Source organism: Falco rusticolus, chromosome 4 (assembly GCF_015220075.1).
Source record: "Falco rusticolus isolate bFalRus1 chromosome 4, bFalRus1.pri, whole genome shotgun sequence".
Classification (NCBI taxonomy): Eukaryota; Metazoa; Chordata; class Aves; order Falconiformes; family Falconidae; genus Falco; species Falco rusticolus.
In genome coordinates this window covers 1,165,863-1,183,743 of record NC_051190.1, presented here as the reverse complement: position 1 = coordinate 1,183,743, position 17,881 = coordinate 1,165,863, and the positions used below count along the sequence as shown (strand labels likewise).

At 53.8% G+C, this 17,881-nt stretch overlaps 2 protein-coding genes across 6 annotated transcripts in view; both read left to right on the top strand.

The window, feature by feature from the left end:
- The window catches only part of RBM6 (RNA binding motif protein 6), a 58,779-nt gene extending 50,227 nt beyond the window's left edge, over positions 1 to 8,552 (top strand). For 2 of the 3 annotated variants that reach the window (XM_037385689.1, XM_037385688.1), the window contains exons 15-23: positions 33 to 124; positions 808 to 960; positions 1,995 to 2,084; positions 2,869 to 2,958; positions 3,574 to 3,843; positions 4,422 to 4,496; positions 5,090 to 5,187; positions 6,442 to 6,553; positions 8,273 to 8,552. In XM_037385689.1, coding sequence (XP_037241586.1) covers positions 33 to 124; positions 808 to 960; positions 1,995 to 2,084; positions 2,869 to 2,958; positions 3,574 to 3,843; positions 4,422 to 4,496; positions 5,090 to 5,187; positions 6,442 to 6,553; positions 8,273 to 8,398 — 1,106 coding nt within the window. In that variant the 3' untranslated portion in view covers positions 8,399 to 8,552. The remainder of the gene's footprint in view (positions 1 to 32; positions 125 to 807; positions 961 to 1,994; positions 2,085 to 2,868; positions 2,959 to 3,573; positions 3,844 to 4,421; positions 4,497 to 5,089; positions 5,188 to 6,441; positions 6,554 to 8,272) is intronic. The other variant, XM_037385690.1, reaches the window with a different exon arrangement.
- A 7,615-nt stretch (positions 8,553 to 16,167) lies between these two features.
- The window catches only part of LOC119146084 (semaphorin-3D-like), a 25,636-nt gene continuing 23,922 nt past the window's right edge, over positions 16,168 to 17,881 (top strand). For 2 of the 3 annotated variants that reach the window (XM_037383184.1, XM_037383183.1), the window contains exon 1: positions 16,168 to 16,351. In XM_037383184.1, coding sequence (XP_037239081.1) covers positions 16,183 to 16,351 — 169 coding nt within the window. In that variant the 5' untranslated portion in view covers positions 16,168 to 16,182. The remainder of the gene's footprint in view (positions 16,352 to 17,881) is intronic. The other variant, XM_037383186.1, reaches the window with a different exon arrangement.

The window sequence follows — 17,881 nt, the reverse complement described above, 5'->3', positions numbered from 1 at the left end:
TTTGTGGTGTTAACTCTTGTCTCTCTGTTCAGCTCCATCAGATGTGTCCACATACATTTATGATCCTGAAACTGGGAATTACTATGATCCCATAGCTGGGACATATTATGACCCCAGGACTCAGGTGAGTGTATGGGAAGAAAACTTTACACACAGCACATTCTTGCAAACTGCCCTTCTCTGGGGGAGATTTTTTTAGCTGGATCCTGAAGATGGACTAACATAGGACAGTACAGAGGTGGCCTTGTTTCTCTTACTCAGTCCTCTGCCTCCGACCTGTATAAAAGGGATACATGTTCCAAAATATCAGCTTAATGAGAGACTAGGAACCCATTAGTTGTGTGTTGAACCAGCTACTGTTCTTTGGCTTCTGAAGCCCTGCCTGTGGAGGGTTTTTGGTCTCTTCATCGAGTAAACTTATGGGCAGAGCATCTTTGCTAGATTTTACTGAAGTCATGTGATATGTGGCTGTATTAAAAGATGTGGTCTCTCTGCTCCCTGACTCCAGCCCACAATAGTTACAAGGATGCCAAAAAAGAGCCATCAGCAGAGGTTCTCTGGGACTATCACCTTGTTTTTGTGATACTGGAAGTGTCCGTGTTCTGAGTGAGCAGGGTAGTGCTCTGATGGCCTGGCTGTAGTAGACTGTCTTCTGCCCCATCAGAGTTCTGAAGCCGTTGCCCTCAGCTGTGTGAGGCTCTGCAGTCCCTTCTTACTGTGCTGGCTTCCCCGGCCCAGTAAGGACAATAAGCCAAATAAGAAGATTTGCAGGGGTTTGGCTGAGTCTGTTCCAAATGCCTCTTTCAGAGGGAAGTCACGATAGACCGAGAAGCCTGCTCGTCACCTACAGAAAGCAGAAGGCGGCGGCATGGGAGCCAGGAACGGACAAATGAAAGGAAGGACCCACACAACAGGGACAACAGGGACAAAAAGGAGAAAGGGAAAAGTACTTCTGCTAAGGTAAATCCCTCCAGGCATCGGAATGATCAGAGATCTGAGGCCAGGATGCTGAGGTAAGAGAGGTTAGAAAGTAGCAATTTATAGAGACGTCAAAAAGGGAGGGACAGCAAGAGAAAACAATGAAATACATGGGGTCAGCAGCATGCCAGGAACATGGGGTTGTTCAGCCAGGTGGGACTAAGTTCCTGAGATTTTTCTCTTGTGACATTGTCAGGGCTTCTCATCCCTTCCTTATGGTAAAGGATTCAGAAACATCTAGGTAACTGAGGCATGCATTTCACTCACACTGCTGAAAGCACCCAGCTATTGTGACAGAGCCAACAAAAAAGTAGCAGAGATGTTTAAACATACCAAGTTAGATAAGAACTGGAGATCTCTCCTGTAACTGCAGTTCCTGCCCCCTCCAAATATCACAGACAGGCAGGAAGATGAGGCAGGTGGTGCAGATGGACTGCAAAGGTGAACTGAGATCAAATGCAGATACATCCTGTACAGCCCCAGTCCTGGGGCAGTGCCCTTCAGTGCTGCTCCCAGTGAGCAAACACTGTATCCCCAGTGTGAGGAGCAGCTGGTTGGGAGTAGCTGCCAATAGTGATGTTTGAGCATGGGTGTTTGGGCACAGCCTGGTGCTGTGGTACCGACTGGGCCCGAGGAATGCCAGGAGAGTTGGTAGAAGTGATTTAGACACAAGTGCAGAAACTTTGCTTTCCTCCTTGCCTGTTGGTCTGGCTATGCTCTGTGGCATGGCCAGTCCTGGGCAGCTGGAACCTGAGGGGTGTAATTGTCCCCGAGGCTGGTAGCAAGCCAGCCATGGAGTCTCATCTGGTATGGAGCATGCCTGCTTTCAAGGGCACTGACCTAGGAGAAACATGGTCTTCTCTGAATGGAGGGTGAGAGCATCTCCAGTGGAAATCCTGTAATTTTTCCCAGCTACCTGTTTTCCATGGATGCTCAGAAGTGGCTTCCTGGCTGCTGTGTGCACTCTCTGACCCCTGTGATGCTGATGGCCTAATGTCTAATCTTGGGTTTTTCAGAATGAGCCTGGAGAGGAGAGGTTCTTTGCAGAAGATGTCTTCAAAAAGCCATTGCCTCCCTCTATGAAAAAGGACGAGAGTGCAGGCCTGGTACGATGTTGCGTAGCACTTGTCTTCCTCAGTCAAGTAGCTAATGAACGGCCAAATCAGAGCGTGTCCAGGGCTTCAGTCCTGTGTCAAGCATGTAGATATGAAGCATCGCTGCAGCCTAGTCTTTGTGCTGCTGGGCGTACAAGTGAGCGTCACAGGCCCATCCTGTTGCAGTGTGGGTGACTGCAGTCTCTGGTGTTCTCTGTCCAATATAAGGAAGATCCTGACAACACCACTATGCTGGTTGAGCCTGGCCATGTGTTGTGCTACAGACACGGCAGAGAAAACTGCTGTTGTCCTTTCTCCTCCCTAGCTGTAGTACTTGTGCTTTGTCTCATCTCTCACAGGCAAGCAGGACTGTAACTCTTCCTGGAGTGGCGAGTTTCTCTGCTCCTATGCTGGCTGGCTGTGGGGGTGGCTTTGCATCTGGTCTCCACATCCTTTGTGCACACACGGAGATGTCCAAATGTGACCTGGCCCTGCCCCAGCTCCCTCGCTGGTTTGAGGCACAGCTGGGGCCACTGTTCGCATCACAGTCCAGCAGAGAGTGAGAGTGGGCAGGCTGGGGCAGCATGGTCAACTGCTGCAGCTGTCCCTGAAACCAAGGGCATAGCTCCAGGAGAACTATGGATTCCCCAGAATGGGAATGTCTTCCACCAAAAGTACCACCTCATTTCTGCCAACTGCTTGGTGTCCTTGGAAGCCTGTTTAGATGGGTGCTTAGCTGTTGCACACGCTGAGTCTGTGCTATGGCGCTCTTAACACGTGATGTTGACTGTTTCAGAATGAGACTGGAGAGGAGAAGTTTTCTGCAGAAGATGTCTTTAAAAAGCCATTACCTCCCTCTGTGAAAAAGGATGAGAGTGCAGCCCTGGTAAGTGGCTCCATAGGACTGGGGTTTTTGCCTTGTTTGAGCCTGGGTACAGGACTCAAGAGGCTCACCAAAGCCTGGCTGTGACCCTGAGTGACAGGTGCCAGTTTCCCATGCCAGGGGAGGGAACATTGGAGATGGAATGGCAAAGGTAGTTACTCTGAGCCTGTTTGTGGGCTTCTAGCCTGGGGAAATTTAATACCAGCATTTAAGCAGGGTCTCCTCACTCAAGCAGTCCTCAGGTAGAAGACTCTTCCTGGACTGAGGAAGGCCAGACCTTACTGATCTCCATGGCTAGAGGAAGTGACTGACAGCAACTCTCTGCCAAATAGCTGCTGCTTTGGTCAGCTGCTTCTGCTTAGGTGTGTGACAGGTTGGGAAAGCCCAGCACCAATGTACAGCCTGTCCAGAGGACAGAAGGGCTTCTACCTCTGGCGTGTAAATGCTGGCCAGCTGGTTTCTTTCTCTTCCCTGCCTGTGCTGCTGGGATGCTGCTCTCTGGCTCTTGGGCTAGAATGGAGACAGAAGTCATGGGGAGATTGGTTGGGGAAGCAGAGCCACTCACGGCAGGCAGGCTTGATGCTACAAATTGTCACACTTTTCTGCCGCATCCCTCAGCCCAAGGTGGTGAACCCCCTGATAGGACTTCTGGGAGAGTATGGAGGAGACAGCGACAATGAAGAGGAGGAGGAAGAAGAGGAGCAGTCACAGGCTCAGTGGCTGCCACCTCCCCACCCACCAGCACAACGCGAGGAGCAGCTGAGGAAGGCCAAGGCCAGCGATGACAAGCTGACCGACTGGAACAAGCTGGCCTGCTTGCTGTGCAGGAGGCAGTTTCCCAACAAGGAAGTTCTCATCAAGCACCAGCAGCTTTCCAACCTGCACAAGGTATGAGGGAGCTGGTGGCCAGGAGGCTGTGTGCGCTGCAAGCTGCCTTTGGCTCAACAGCTTTGTGATGTGCAGAGGAAAATGCAACGGTTGGGTGGGAAGAGCTGTGCTGGATTTGACACAGTAGCGGGCAAAGTTCCCATCAAAGCTCTGTTCAAAGCATTGTGTGAGCTGCTTGTTCCTGCCACGGGAGTGCTATAACATCAAGGTGTGACTTTTTAAGCTGCAGCGAGATAGCTAAAGCTTGGGGAGAGTGGGGTGCTGGCACACATGAGTGTGACAGCAGTAAGAACTTAGCACATGCCTCCCCATGTTCTGTGCTGCCTTTGAGCTCTTGCTTCTAGGAGGGCCAAATTGCATGTGTGTTAAAGTAGGACTGGTTGCCTTCCTTACTGTGGGGAGGAAGGGCTGCTGGCCTCTGTAGGGGAGCAGGTAGTCTGGTCTGCAGGAGAAGCTGCTGCACCTGGTATAGCGGAGGTGCGAGAGCATGCTGCTTTACCTGTACTGCATACAGATGGAGCAAATGACTGACAGCTTGTATCCTCTGCTGACACTGGCTTCTGTTTTCCTCCTTCCAGCAAAACCTGGAGATACATATGAAGATCAAACGATCTGAACAGGAGCTGGCGTATTTAGAGAAAAGAGAGCGTGAGGTGGGTCTGCAGTGGTGGGCAAGCTTCTGTTGGTGGGTTTGCACTAGAAGTATGTTGGTCCCAGGCAGATTCTCCATTTACGCACCTGTGTCTGCAGCCTGAGCATCAAATGCCTCCCAAAGAGTCAGACTGAACTGCAGGCACACCGCATTTGGACCGGTAGATAGTGCTGTGACTTCTAAGAGCAGGTCTTCCTCCTCCCAGAGGGGCCTGAGTGTGGTTCTGTTGTCCTGTGAGCCAGTGTTGGGCTCTAGGATAAGTGGGACGGAAATTTTAATCTAAAACTGAGGCAGTGTGTGAGCTGCTGCTGCCTGGCCTGGAATGGGAGAGCTGTAACTCTCCATTGTTCAGAAGGTAGCAGGGCTGCTCCTGGTGCCATAGCTGGAAGGCGGCAACCACAGGTCTGGGTCAGCCCAACAGACGCCATCAGGACAGAACAAGTGGATTGTGGGTCCCAGAAGCATTCAGTGTTTGTGGGTCCCCAAGACAGATTTCCAGCCAGCTGAGGATGAGACCTGGTTGCAGAGCAGTCGTCTTTGGAGTGCTGAACCCTTCGTAGCTCTTGCACTTACTTTGTTCTTTGTGTTATGAAGGGGAGACATAAAGACAAAGGAAATGACCGGAGAGAGAGATTCCAGCAGATGGATTCACCAGAGAGGAAACGGCTCAGATACGACCGGGACTCAGAGAGGTAATGGCTGCTCTCAGTTAGATCTCTCCGGGGCTGCTGATGCTGGGATGGTGTGTGTGCTGCTGGCCTGCCGAGGCCAGGAATCGGCTGGGGGGGGTAGGTCTGCAAGAGTAACAGCCAGACAGACTGTAATTCTTGTGGGTAGAGTTCCCTGAAGTATTGAGCCTGTTGTGCTGCAGGACATCTCAGAGAGGGCAGAAAGCCAGGGGTGGAAATGAGGGTTTAGGGGAAAGCAGAGACAAGCTGCCTGGTGCTGGAGGAGTGAGGTGAGGGGACTGAGTGTGCCTGGCCAGGTGCAGGGAGCAGAATGCAGCCTATTCCCATCCACCTCATCGTTAAGGCACTTGCTGTCCTGTCTTGGCATTTAGCCATTGAAAGAAAGAGCAAAGCTGTGTTTCATCTGTTCCACTGACTCAGAGGAACGCTAGGAGCTGTTTCCACCACATTCAGAGTAGGTGGAGGAAGAAAGTGCATGCTGTGCAGAGCTCTTGAAAGGTCTACCTGCTGTGAGCTCGCATGTTCCAGTGGGCTGAGGAACTGCTAGGCGTGTGTTGAAGACAAAACTGGTTATGTGCCTGTTTCCTTCTGGTACAGCACCTCAGAAGGAGACCTTTCCTCTGTGTCTTGCAGTTTAAAAATCCACATCTTCTCTTCCCTCTTGTCCTGGAATAGCTGTGGATAAACCAAAGCAGTTTGTGTGCAGTGTCAGCAGCAGCCAGAAAACAGAACTTGCCTGAAGGAAGCTATTTTTGTGCCGAGTGATTTTTCAAAACGATGGGTTTTGTTTAATGGTCTTGGATGAGTAATGACCAGGTGGGAGAAGGGGTGTCCAAATCAACACTACACCTGTTGAGCTCAGTGACCACAGCACTGGGAGAAAAGAAAGATCTAACAGAGCAGCAGGGATTAGACTTCACTTTCTTGCTATTGCTAAAACTTGGATTAAGAAATGCAAGCACAGAATGCCCCTGGCTTGCTTGTACTGTAAATATTTTGGAGCCTGAGCTCATTTCCTGTGCCCTGGTGTATTTTCCTCTGAGGTGGGACAAGAAGTTGTGCAGTCAAAGGTGTCTGAGCCCTGCACACAGAATCCACCATGCTGGTTTCCTTGGATGCTGTGCTTCTTGCAAGCAACTTGGGTATCCCTCAGAAGAGGCTGGAGTGTTGATAACGGTGCTGTTAGCAGAGCTAAAAATCCCTGGCATGTGTTCAAAACATTGTAAGACTGGACAATTGATTCTGCGTCTTTTGCAGTGACTATGACCCAAGGATCGATAGTAACAACAAAGGGAACCGAATGTTTCAGTCCACGGGGTGGAAGAAAGGCTTTGGCCACAACCAGCAGGGCACAACATCACCAATGGAGGTGAGTCTTCCTTTCAAAACACATCCCTGTCCTGCAGCTGGTAATTCTGCCAAGACAGCTGGAGGGAGATCCCAGATGGAACAAGAGTCAGGGTGCAAGACTCCACTACCACTCGATGGAATAATGTGTGTGCACTGATTAACTGTGCAGGCTGGGAGGGGCTGCAAGTATGTTGGTAGTAGAAAGAGGTTAGAATTGATATGGATCTGGAGGTGTTGAAAATAGAGTAACAGTGAGCAGGGAGGGTGTGAACATCTGATTAATGGCTGCTTGAAGCCAGGTACCCAGGCTGGGGTTTGAGCTGGTCAGCAGCTCAGTGCTCTGTAGCCACATGAGCTGGGGGAGAAGGTGAAGCTCCTCTGGGGAGATGCGAGCAAAGCCAAAGGCACGTGATACTGTTTGTCTGCTCTGCTTAGCGCTTGTGCGGCTCTCACTGTGGTGCTGGACTCTGGCCTTAGGAAGGTAATACCAAAGTACATCCTCTGATGAGGAGCAGAGTCCCCATCGACAAAGGGCCCCGGGGTGGGCAGGGCTGGGTAGATCCTCCCTCCTGGGGCAGGCTGGGCTCTCGCTGCAGAGGGTTTATCTGACAAGCGGCCTGGGGCAGGCACCGCTCTGCCTTGCCCAGGGGCACATGAGCAGCACCATGCCCTCGGGGATGCTGTCGCTTGCAGTGGCAGGTTTGTCACCTGGCTGCCTCCTGCCGGCAGCTTGTGGTCGAGTGTATCATTAAAAAGGCAAGTACTTGAGGCTTGGTGACGTGTGTTTGCTTGAGCCCACACACACAAGGCAAGATTCCCTCCTCAGCACAGGCAGCAGGAACGGGCCCCAGCTGTTGCACATTGCTCAGGGAGAGTTTCCTCTGGCCATAAAATGAGATTTGTCAGAGCCAGCTCCAGCGACGCGCTCTGGGAGGTCTGACCTCTGATCAGGGCTCCCTGGGTTGGATGGGGGAGCTGATTGCACAGCGCAGCCCTCGTACAATTCCTATAAAGGCCTCCCAAAAGACCCTTAGAGGTGTGCTTTCTTTTCACTTCCAAGTCATGGTGGGCGAAGCCATGTGCCCACTTCAGCCCCACAGGACTTTGATCTGTCGGCCAAATTTATGACATCTCTGGTATTCACACAAGTCAGACTTAAAAGTGAGAGAGACTTTGAGCCTCAGGCCTGCTCTCCTGGGCTAACTCTAGGCAGGTATTACTGAATAATTCAGATGCTGCCTGCAAAAGCCAGTCGTTAAAAACTGGTTGAAATTCAAAGTGAGCTACCAGAGCCCATGGGAACTCTTATTAGAGGAGAAAACAGCTGAGCTTGTGCAAATGCAGGCTAACTGCAAACAGCTCCCCGAGAGCCCAGCTCTGCTGGTAGTTCCCTTTGCTCCGTTGCGATCCTCGCTCGCACACGGCTGCCTCTCGTCTGCCAGCGCTGCCTGTTTTGGCTGCCCACTCCCACCCTGCCGTATGCTCACGTTGTTCTCTGCAGCCAAGCCCCGTGGGTTGATTCTCGCCGGGCGTTTGCTGGCGGTGGTTTTGTGGCCCACAAAGGGCCAGTAGTTTCTCTCAAACAGCTTTTGGAGGAACACGGCACACTTGCTGTTCCTGCTGTCCTGGATCCACATGGGAGCAGTAGGCTATCCTGAAGCAGCCGTGGGGAAGCTTTTTCTTTATGGGCAGCCAGTGAAGAGGAGAAATCACTAACATAAGCTGTATCCATTTTCAGGCAGAAAATCGGAAGAAGGGCCCTGGCCTGGGGGCCCAAGGGAAGCCCACCAAGAGGCAGTCCAACGAGACCTACCGCGACGCCGTCAGGAGAGTCATGTTTGCCCGCTATAAGGAACTTGAGTGAATGGTGGAGAAAACCCCAAGCCTGTCTGTCTCCGTCTATGTCTGTTTCTCTCTGTGTCCTGTTCTTTTGGGGGTTTGGTTGTTTTGGGGTTTTTTTTTTGAATTGTTACAGGTTTTGCTGCTAGAATTTTTTTAATAAAACTAAAAATTTGTCAGTGCTTGGCTCTTGCCTAAAATGCTATGTTTTAAAAGCAGGTGATGCTTTGGAAGATTCCCACTGTGTTTCGTTCTCTGCTCATGAGGTCCCTGGGCGTTGCAGGCATGTCAGTGGGGCTGGGACAGGTTTGGTCACTCGGTGGCCCTGCCAGCAGTGCCGCTGTCCTGCAGTATGATCCCTGCCATCTCAGGAACAGATGCTCCTGGTGCGGTGTACTCATTGATCAGGATGTGAGCTGGGAGCCAGGGACAGCCCCAGGGCCTGGAAGGAATTCGGGAGCAGGAGTGATGTGGGGGGGGGGTTCATCCTGGCTATCAGCAAGGACAACTCGGTTCAATTAGTAGCAAAAGCTTGATGGCTAAAGGGGTCTAACCAATGCTGGGTGTTATCTGAGCTTCCTAAGCAGGGCAGAGCCCTCCCCTTCCTCCCCCAGGAGCATGGGATCTGGTGGCAGTGGTGTTGGGGACCCTCATGGGGACATAGCCATCCTGGTCCGGGCTGGCAGGAGCTGTGTGCGTCAGAGGAAAAGCCATTTTGAGCAAGTGCTGCTCGTGCAGCCTGGGGAGCTGTGGAGGCAGCTCCTGCGGGGGTGTGTAACAGGCGGTTGGGCTGAATCTCAGTGAAGGTGTGTGTGTGAGCGCAGCAGGGACCATGGGTGACAAAGCTGAGCGTGGCCTGTACGAATAAGGAAGATGATGGTGGTGGCCAGTGGGAGAGGATCTGGTGCCCGATGGGCTGAGCTGGGCGGCTGGCACCCACCGCTGCTTTCCTACTCGCCCAGGCAGAGAGCAGGTCTCGACATCACCTCCAAGTATCCCCAAGGAGGGAAAACAGGAGCCGTGGAAGCTGCAGACAGCAGGACTTGGAGGTGAAGGGCCACCTGCAACTGCTGACAACTTCTAAAGGCACCAGAAGAAGTGTCCAAGCTGTGTTTCCTTGTCTCCAACACAAGCAGCCCTAGAGAAGTGGGGGGAACTGGCTCACTGGCACCCTGGTCCTTGGTGCTGCACCGAGCAGGGGGGAGGAGGGGACAACCGTTGCAGTGCTGGTGAGTACATGGCTGTGACGGGGGGAAACGTGCGCCCAAGGTAAGTCCCATTGTTTAGAAAGGGTCTGTACCAGCCCCCTCCTGCCAGAGAGCCCCTCCATGTCGCGTCTGGGGTCTCCTGTGCAAAGCAGGGGAGAGGAGCTGCCCAAGAAATCGGCTGTAGCGCGCGCTCAGGTGTTCAGGGGTCACTCCCTGCTGGGGTGTTACAGCAAAGACGCTGGTGCAACCAGCAGCCAGGAGCAGCTTGTCTGGGTCTGTAGTTGGGAGGGTCTGGGTAGTGGCCGTAATGGTGCTTTTGATGGCCATGTGGGTGGTGACCCTCAGCCACAGGACCCCAGTCGCTCTGTTAAGAGTGGAAATTGTGAAGAATTACTGCAAATCAGATCCTGAGCAACTAATGCAAAATCTTAAAGCTCAGCAGCCATTCGGACTCTTCCTCGTGATCTCCAAACAAGCCGGGGCTTCGGTCTGTGTGGGAGTCCCAGGCACACAGGGGAGGGATGGGGAAGGCGATGGGCTCCTGGGGATGAGCAGTAAGCAGATGAGCAGAAAAGGGAGCAGTGAGGTGGCACGAGATCTGCAGGAGCAAGCTGGTGCTCTTGAGTCCAGACGTCATTCACGCACAAAGCGGAAAGAAGCAGGATCCTGATGGGACATCATTTTCGGCAGCACTGGAGGGAAGTGGGGAATTTGGGAGCGGAGCAGTAGCTGCCGCACAGGCTGTCCTGCACCCGGGTGTACCGGGCACCTGGGTGTGCTGAAAATGGGCACCCACAGGGTGTCACTCCCAAACAAAATAGGAGGGAGCCTCTCATCTACCAACTGCAGGAACTCTTGAGCTGATTTTATTCATTACAGAGTGGGTACATCCATCTTACTGAAAACCTGTTAACAGCTGATGATACGTAATTAATTAGAAGATAATAAAACAGATGATAAAACAGATAAGAGCAGCTTCCTGTGGACAGATGGACCTCACTAAATAATGTATGTTCCTTGGCTTAGCTCCGCACTTGCTTGCTTGTAGTCAGCGTGATGTGCATATGTGAAAGGAGAGGCAACACAGCACTTCTCCTTGTAGGGCTCAAGTCACGAACAAGAGAGGAGCAGGAACAGGCTGCAGTGAAAAGAGGGGGAAAAAATTAATTTAAAAAATCTAATTGTAGGATGCATCCATTTCCAACCAAGAGAAATCCTTTTTCTCTCCATGGACGTAGATCTACCTCCCATTAGTTATATTAATCATAGAAATACTTGATTTATTGGCTTCTGTTATTTTGAGGACCATAGTAAATGATTATGGGAGATCAGGATTTTTTCTTGTGCCTTTGGATGCTGGAACAGTACCGCGTTACTCACAGAAGTGCGGGATTTCAAGGGGATGTGCTGTGTGTGGCTTGAAAATGCCATTCACCTGGACTGAAGAGAGCATCCCAGTACCAGCCCATGGAAAATCGAAGTAATCCCTGCATTTGATGTTAGCTTAATTCCTATTAATTCTGCTTCCCAAGATAACCCAGTGAGTGCCTCTGTGTATTCCCATGAAGGTATGTGTGTATGTAAACATATACATAGGCATGATGTCTGCCCATGTTGTGCATCAGCCAGGGGATATCCAGGATTAGGGAATGTGGAGGAGCCCTCCACTGAGGTTGGGATGAGGTGACTGAAATGAGGTGGTTAAACTGGAACAGATAAATAGAGTGAGAAGCTAAAAGCATTAAAAAGAAGCACCAAGCCAGAAGATGTCATATTCTCATAGGAAAAGAGCAGCACAGGTGGTGATGTAGAAACCCTGACTATTTATCATTGACACAGTGGTTTTAACATCTTGATTATTTTTTAGAAGATGGTCACCTAAAGCCACAGCTGTATTGCAACTACCTTTATATCGTATAATTATTTTAGTTTGTATTTCAAAGATAATTCCCAACTGTGCTAGTGCTGTTGCTGTGTTCAGCATGTTGCCTTGCATGCCATCCTGTGGTGATGGATATGACCAGAGATTACAACTTATTTTTATTGTTTGGAAGGTCCCAGTAAGAGTATTGGAACAGGTCACAAGATAAGACCTGTGTTGGGGCATGATGATGTTGTTCACAGGAGGAGGAACAGGGCAAGCTGTAACCAGTACTAAGGCTGGTGTGAATGGAAGTGTGCGTGCAAGGAAGCCCGGGAAGAAAAAGCAGAACAAGGGGCTTAAAAGGATGGCCTGTACGGGTAAGGAAGGACACTGCTGCTGGTGGCACTGGTACCAGGCTGTGCTCGGCACAGGGATGTTTTTAGGAACAGGTAACAGCAGCCCTGGGCTTCATATTGGCCGGTTTGGGGGCCCCACAGGGGAAGTGAAGCCTACTGTTTGGAGGATGGGAGGCATAGGCAGTGCACTTCTGCTTGGACCCCTGCCCAAGGGAGGACCATCTCTCAGCTCCATCAGCCACAAAGGGCAGTGCAGGAGGCTGCTGTGGACATCTGGGAGTCTCTGGAGTGAGAGTGGCTTTTTCCTCCTTTCCCAATGTAAAGTAAGTAGATAGTCTTTGATTTGCAGTATTTATTCATATTGGTAGATACAGCAGAGATTCGGGACCTTATAAGTGGAACATATTGATGTAAAGAGCTGGAGCTGTGCTTTCTAAAAAGAAGAAAACAGGAAGGTGGGATGAGGGAGGCATTTGTAAAGGGGAAGGAGAGAGAGAAGCCAGAGAACGTGTTTCCCTCCGCAGCAGTAACATGCTCCAAGGAGGGAAGAAGCGTGGCTGGAGGCAGGATGGGGCTGAGCGCTGCCCCTCTCCGCTCCGGCACGGCCAAGGAAAGATAGAGGCAATCTGTCCTGCTGCAAGGTGGGAGTGGGACTTTCCTTCTGTGGGTTGAATAAAACAAGTGCTGCTCTACCTCAGTCGTGGCTCTCTCCAGATTTTATTCCAAAGAGCAGAAGTGATGCAGCCTTTTGCTAACGTGTGGTTCCTGCTCAGCTCCCCTCGGAGACCCCACAGCAAAGGGGGGGGGGGGGGGGGGGGGGCATGGGCTGCAGGGAGCAGAGCGAGCCCGCAGCAGCAAATGCTCTGCAGAGAATATACACCATGGGCCTTCTTCCCTCCACAGCATGGCACCAAGGGGGTCCATGAAGGCAGTAGCTCATGACTGCTCCTTCTGCACAGCTGCTCTTTGCAGCTCTGGCTGGAGCATGTGAATGTGCCCCAAAAAGCCAGCCTAAGGGCTGGCACAGGGTGAGGTACCTGCTCACTTGCAGCGTGGACCTGGGAGGGCAAAATGCGTTGCTGGGGTAGTGCAGAGACTGAGACCAGAGCTGGCCACATCTTCTTGACCTGGCAGATCCATCTGGACCCTCTCTGAAATTCTTTTACACAGTTTGGCATAGAAAAATATCACATCTCCACAGCCCAGGCACACCCACTCCAATGGTGGCATTAACCTCCCTGTTTTGCTCAAACACAGAGGCAAAACCTGATGCTCCACAAACTGGGTTTCTACCACTCAGCTGCAAGTAAACTCAAAACCCAGCCTCTGAGGATTTCTCGCCTGATATCACAAGTGCAGCCACTGCAGGACACCAGGGACATTGCACACTCGTACCAGTACGGCTGGACTTGGCACTCGGGCAAATCATCAACAGGCACGAGTGGGCTACAGTTCTACTGGTAAAATCCTTAGGAGTTAACATGGCAGTTGGCTGGTTTTTATGTTGTTCCAAAAAAATACGTAGGTCTTCTCTTTGTTTGAAATGAAAGAGTAAGAAAAATGTGTAGGTACCTCTAAGTTAGATATAGGAAGATTCCAGACAAGTATCACGAGCAGTTTTACTCATTCAGTGTTTTAAGACAAGAAGAGCAAGAGTTCAATGTTCAGAGGAGGTTGTTGCTCAAATCATGCCCCCATTTTTATGTAGGTTATTCTGTATTTATCCATACACATACAAGAAAAAACATTCTTTATTCCTTGTGCTGAGGGGGCAGGGGCTGGAGGGGTGGCATTATGCTTTCAAATGTCAACAAGTATAACCTTTGTGAAACTGCAGTTTCACAGGCTTCCATCCAGTAGCACACAGATTCAGAGGAAGATGAATGACACCAGAGTAAGTCACGTAATGACTGGAATAGCAGAGACGAGCACCGACATGAGCCCTTGTCCAAATTCTAAATGGAATTTTTTTGCCAGCATCTTTAGAAGAGGGTATTGGTTTGGTCAAACTGCCGCTGGGGGGTGTGTGGGGAAGGGTTGAATGGGACAAGATGTCACCATGCTGACCCACAGCAGCACCCCTCACCACGGGTAAAATAGTGCTGGCCCAGGGAACTAACACCATGGGAAAAAACTTCCCTACAGCAACGGGCAGCCAAGAAGACACGCACCTTCTGCAATAACCGCCCCGTGTGCAGGGTCCTGCTGCTGCAGTGCATCCCCCGATGCGTGCTGCAGACCACCCTGGGCATGACATTGTCCACCAACTCTCTCTGCTGCTTCCCTCCTCCCTTGGGGAGGGCCATGCGCTGCTGGAAGGGGAATAAGTTGTGCTGGTTACTCCCAGCAGAGGAAAAATGCAGAAGCAGTTGATAGGACCAGGGGCAATGGTTTTGAACTAAAAGAGGGGAGATTCAGACTAGATATAGGAAGGAAATTTTTTACAATGAGGGTGGTGAAACACTGGCCCATGTTGCCCAGCAAGGTGGTAGGTGTCCCATCCCTGGAAACATTCAGGCTCAGACTGGACAGGGCTTTGAGCAACCTGATCCAGTTGAAGATGTCCCTGCTCACTGCAGGGGGAGTTGGACTAGGTGACCTTTAAAGGTCCCTTCCAACCCAAACCATAGTATGATTCTATAGCATTTCCAGTCGTGGAGCAGGGCTCTAGAGCTTGCCATGATTGTGCTGGCAAGTATCCAGCGTCTGCTTCTTCCACCATGGCAGACGGGTCTGGTCCTGTCCTTGAGAAGCTGAAGCAGATCGGAACACAATGGCCAACCAAGCCATACACTGTGCCACCGCAAGCACTTCTCATCCCCTCCAGGAGCAGGGTTCTGCTCCATGCATGTGTTGCTCAGCTCATTTGCAGCCTGGAGGAGGCCAGTCCCATCCAGCTGTTAGAGTGCACCTCCTTGGATGTGCTGCAAGGAAGCTGGGGAATGAGAGCATGACACCCTCAGGGGACAGAGTCCCCCATCCCACACAATGGAAGGATGGGCTGGTCCAGAAATAGCAGAGAGCTGGTTAACAGCTTGAAGCTCACCCCCTGGAGCTGCCTCCAGCCTTACAGACAGCCCTGCTGCAGACAGCCTGAGTGAGCAGCTCCTGCTCCTGTGCCTATCTGCCCACATACCGTGTGATTCCACACTGCATCATGCCAGGCTTGATCCAGAGGGAGGAAGAGGATCGGGCTGAGGAGCTGGAGTGCCTGTGTTGGGGTGGTTTGGATTCCCATCAAGGAGGGACAGCAAGAGCAGGGTGGCCCCAGCGCAGGCAGTACCCTCGCTCACCAGAGTGCAGACCCCCTGGGCAGGGCCAGCGTGCTGGCAGTGACAGGTGCCACTTGCAAGCTGATGACAAAGCTGCCTGTAACGCTGGTCCCAGGTCCATCCAGGAGAGCAGCCTGGACCTGCAGCACACCCTGGGAGAGCACTCACTGCCCAGGCCTGGCCTTAAATGGAGCCCCCAGCCCAATGGCCAGCAGATGGGTGGGCAGGGGCTCACCTGAGGCCAGTTAGTGCCACCAGGGCCCCGGCACCCTCCCTAGCCCCACTGGGATCTGAGGCAGCTCCCTTGGGTCCCTCCTATGCTGGGGCTCTGGAGAGGGGCCAGGCAGCTCTCGGCACTGGGCAGTTAGACTGTGACGTCCCTTTTCTCCGAAGCCCTGCTGGGGTGTGCCTGCTCTGGCAGGTTAGTTTGGCTCTGGGGTGCACTTTTGAAACCGATCTCCCTGCGTTCCCCTTTGCTGTGCTTTGGATTGCATCCTGGAGAGCTCAGGCCTAGGAGAGCGGCAGCTGGGTTCCTTTCAGATGAAACCAGATGTGCTCCAGGAACGCACCTCGCTCCCCAGCTGACGGGCGTTCAGGCTACAGCATCAGCCCAGGGCTTGTCCGGAGCAAAAATCCCTTGTAGATGTATGTGGTCCATAGGCTGGTCCTTGGCGGTGCAGGCCTGCTCCGGCTGCGGTGCACAGCCACCGCACCCGAACCCTCCAGATTTCCCTTCCCGCAGCATCTCTCTCCCGGCCGGAGCCTCCCCCCGCGGCAGCAGCGAGGACGGTGCCCGCTCGCCCGCTGCATCCCGGCTTCCCAGCGCGCGGGGAAAGCGCGAGCGGCGCATCCCGGGGCCGCCCGGCTGCCGCGGCGGGAGGGCCAGTGGCCGGCGGGCCCGGGGCGGGCCCGGGGCGGACCCGGTGCCGGCTCGGGGCGGACCCGGTGTGGGCTCAGCGCGGCCCCGGTGCGGTCCCGGCGAGGAGCCGGTGCGGAGCCGGTGCGGAGCCGGTGCGGACGGCGGCACCGCTAGGGGGCAATGGCTGCGCAGCGGGGCCGGCTGGCGGCCGCGGCCCGGGGGCTCGCCGGCAGCCGGGGCTGGCTTCTGGATGAAGGGCTGTCCCCGGCTGCCCCCCGGCTCCTCCCGGCTGCCCCCGGCTCCTCCCGCCTGCCCCCGGCTCCGGGTGCCTCGGGGCTGCCGGGAACAAGGCGCTGGAGGCTCCTGGGCTGGCAGGGGTGGGCGCAGCACCGCGGAGACCCCGCGGGCTCCTGGGCTCGGTGAGTAGCGGAGAAATGGGTTTGCGGTTCCCACGAGGGCCGGGCCGGGCAGCCCCCCGCGCCGCGGAGAGCCGGCAGGAGGGCCCCGGCCCCGCTGGGGGCTCGGTGGGGCGGTGGGACACGCAGCTGCCCCGCAGCCGCCCGCTCCGTCCCACTCCATCCCCCTCTCCGTCCCGCTCCGTCCCGCTCCGTCCCGCTCCGTCCCCTCCATCCCCCTCCATCCCGCTCCGTCCCCTCCATCCCCCTCCATCCCGCTCCGTCCCGCTCCGTCCCGCTCCGTCCTCTCCATCCCCCTCCATCCCGCTCCGTCCCGCTCCGTCCCCTCCATCCCGCTCCGTCCCGCTCCGTCCCCTCCATCCCCCTCCATCCCGCTCCGTCCCGCTCCGTCCCGCTCCGTCCCCTCCATCCCCCTCCATCCCGCTCCGTCCCGCTCCGTCCCGCTCCGTCCCGCTCCGTCCCCTCCATCCCCCTCCATCCCGCTCCGTCCCGCTCCGTCCCGCTCCGTCCCCTCCATCCCCCTCCATCCCGCTCCGTCCCGCTCCGTCCCGCTCCGTCCCCTCCATCCCCCTCCATCCCGCTCCGTCCCGCTCCGTCCCGCTCCGTCCCCTCCATCCCCCTCCATCCCGCTCCGTCCCGCTCCGTCCCACTCCGTCCCCGCTCCCAGGCACGCGGAGCCGAGCCTGCCACTCTCTTTGCCGCGGGTGCAATAGGAAGTTTGTGCAATGATCTTTCTGGTCCCATCTAGCAATGCCTGAACTGGGCTCCCAGGGGTTTTGTTGTGTTGCTGCTGTGGCAGGGCTCTCACTCCCCAGAGCTGGTTCTACCGGGGCTTCTTGAACCTGCTGCTGTGCTTGGACGCGGTGGTTTAACAGCCCCAAATCTCGTCTTGGGTGGGTCATCACTGAACGCCCAGCCCGTGCTGGGGGCTCCTCACTGCTCAAGGACAGCTCTGTCGGATTTCCCACACACCCCCAAGTAAAAAAATCAATCTTTTGCCTCCAAGAGGTTGTGACAGCCTTGATCTGAGGAGAAAAAATAGCCTCCCTGGTCCATCAGGGAATTGTCCCCTGCTTGGGCTTCATGAAATCTGTCAGGACAGAGCAACTGTGCTTCTTCAACCCCCCTCTCTGCAATGCCTCAGCCCTCGGAAACCTCGGGCCGTACAGTATAGCAGGCAGAAAAGAAACAAAGCGTGGAAAATGCTGGGTGCTCTCCAAAGGAGTCCTTTAACTAAGGTTCCTTCTACTTGGAAGCATCGCAGAGCCTGGGTGCGGATAGCCGGAGCCGGGTCCCTTACATCCTTCGAGCGGCTTGAAAGTAACGGGGGCAGGTTTCAGTGCGATGGGTTGTGACATTCAGGTTGAGCGTGGGAGGGAGAAGCCTCAGTGTTTGTGTCTAGAAAAAAAACAAACCAATGCACTTGATGAAATTAAATTAAGACAAAGAGAGTTATTTCTTCCTGTCTTTGAAATAAGATTGCCTCTGGCGTAAGTGCGCGGCAGCCTGGCCAAGGGATGCACTGTCCGCAGG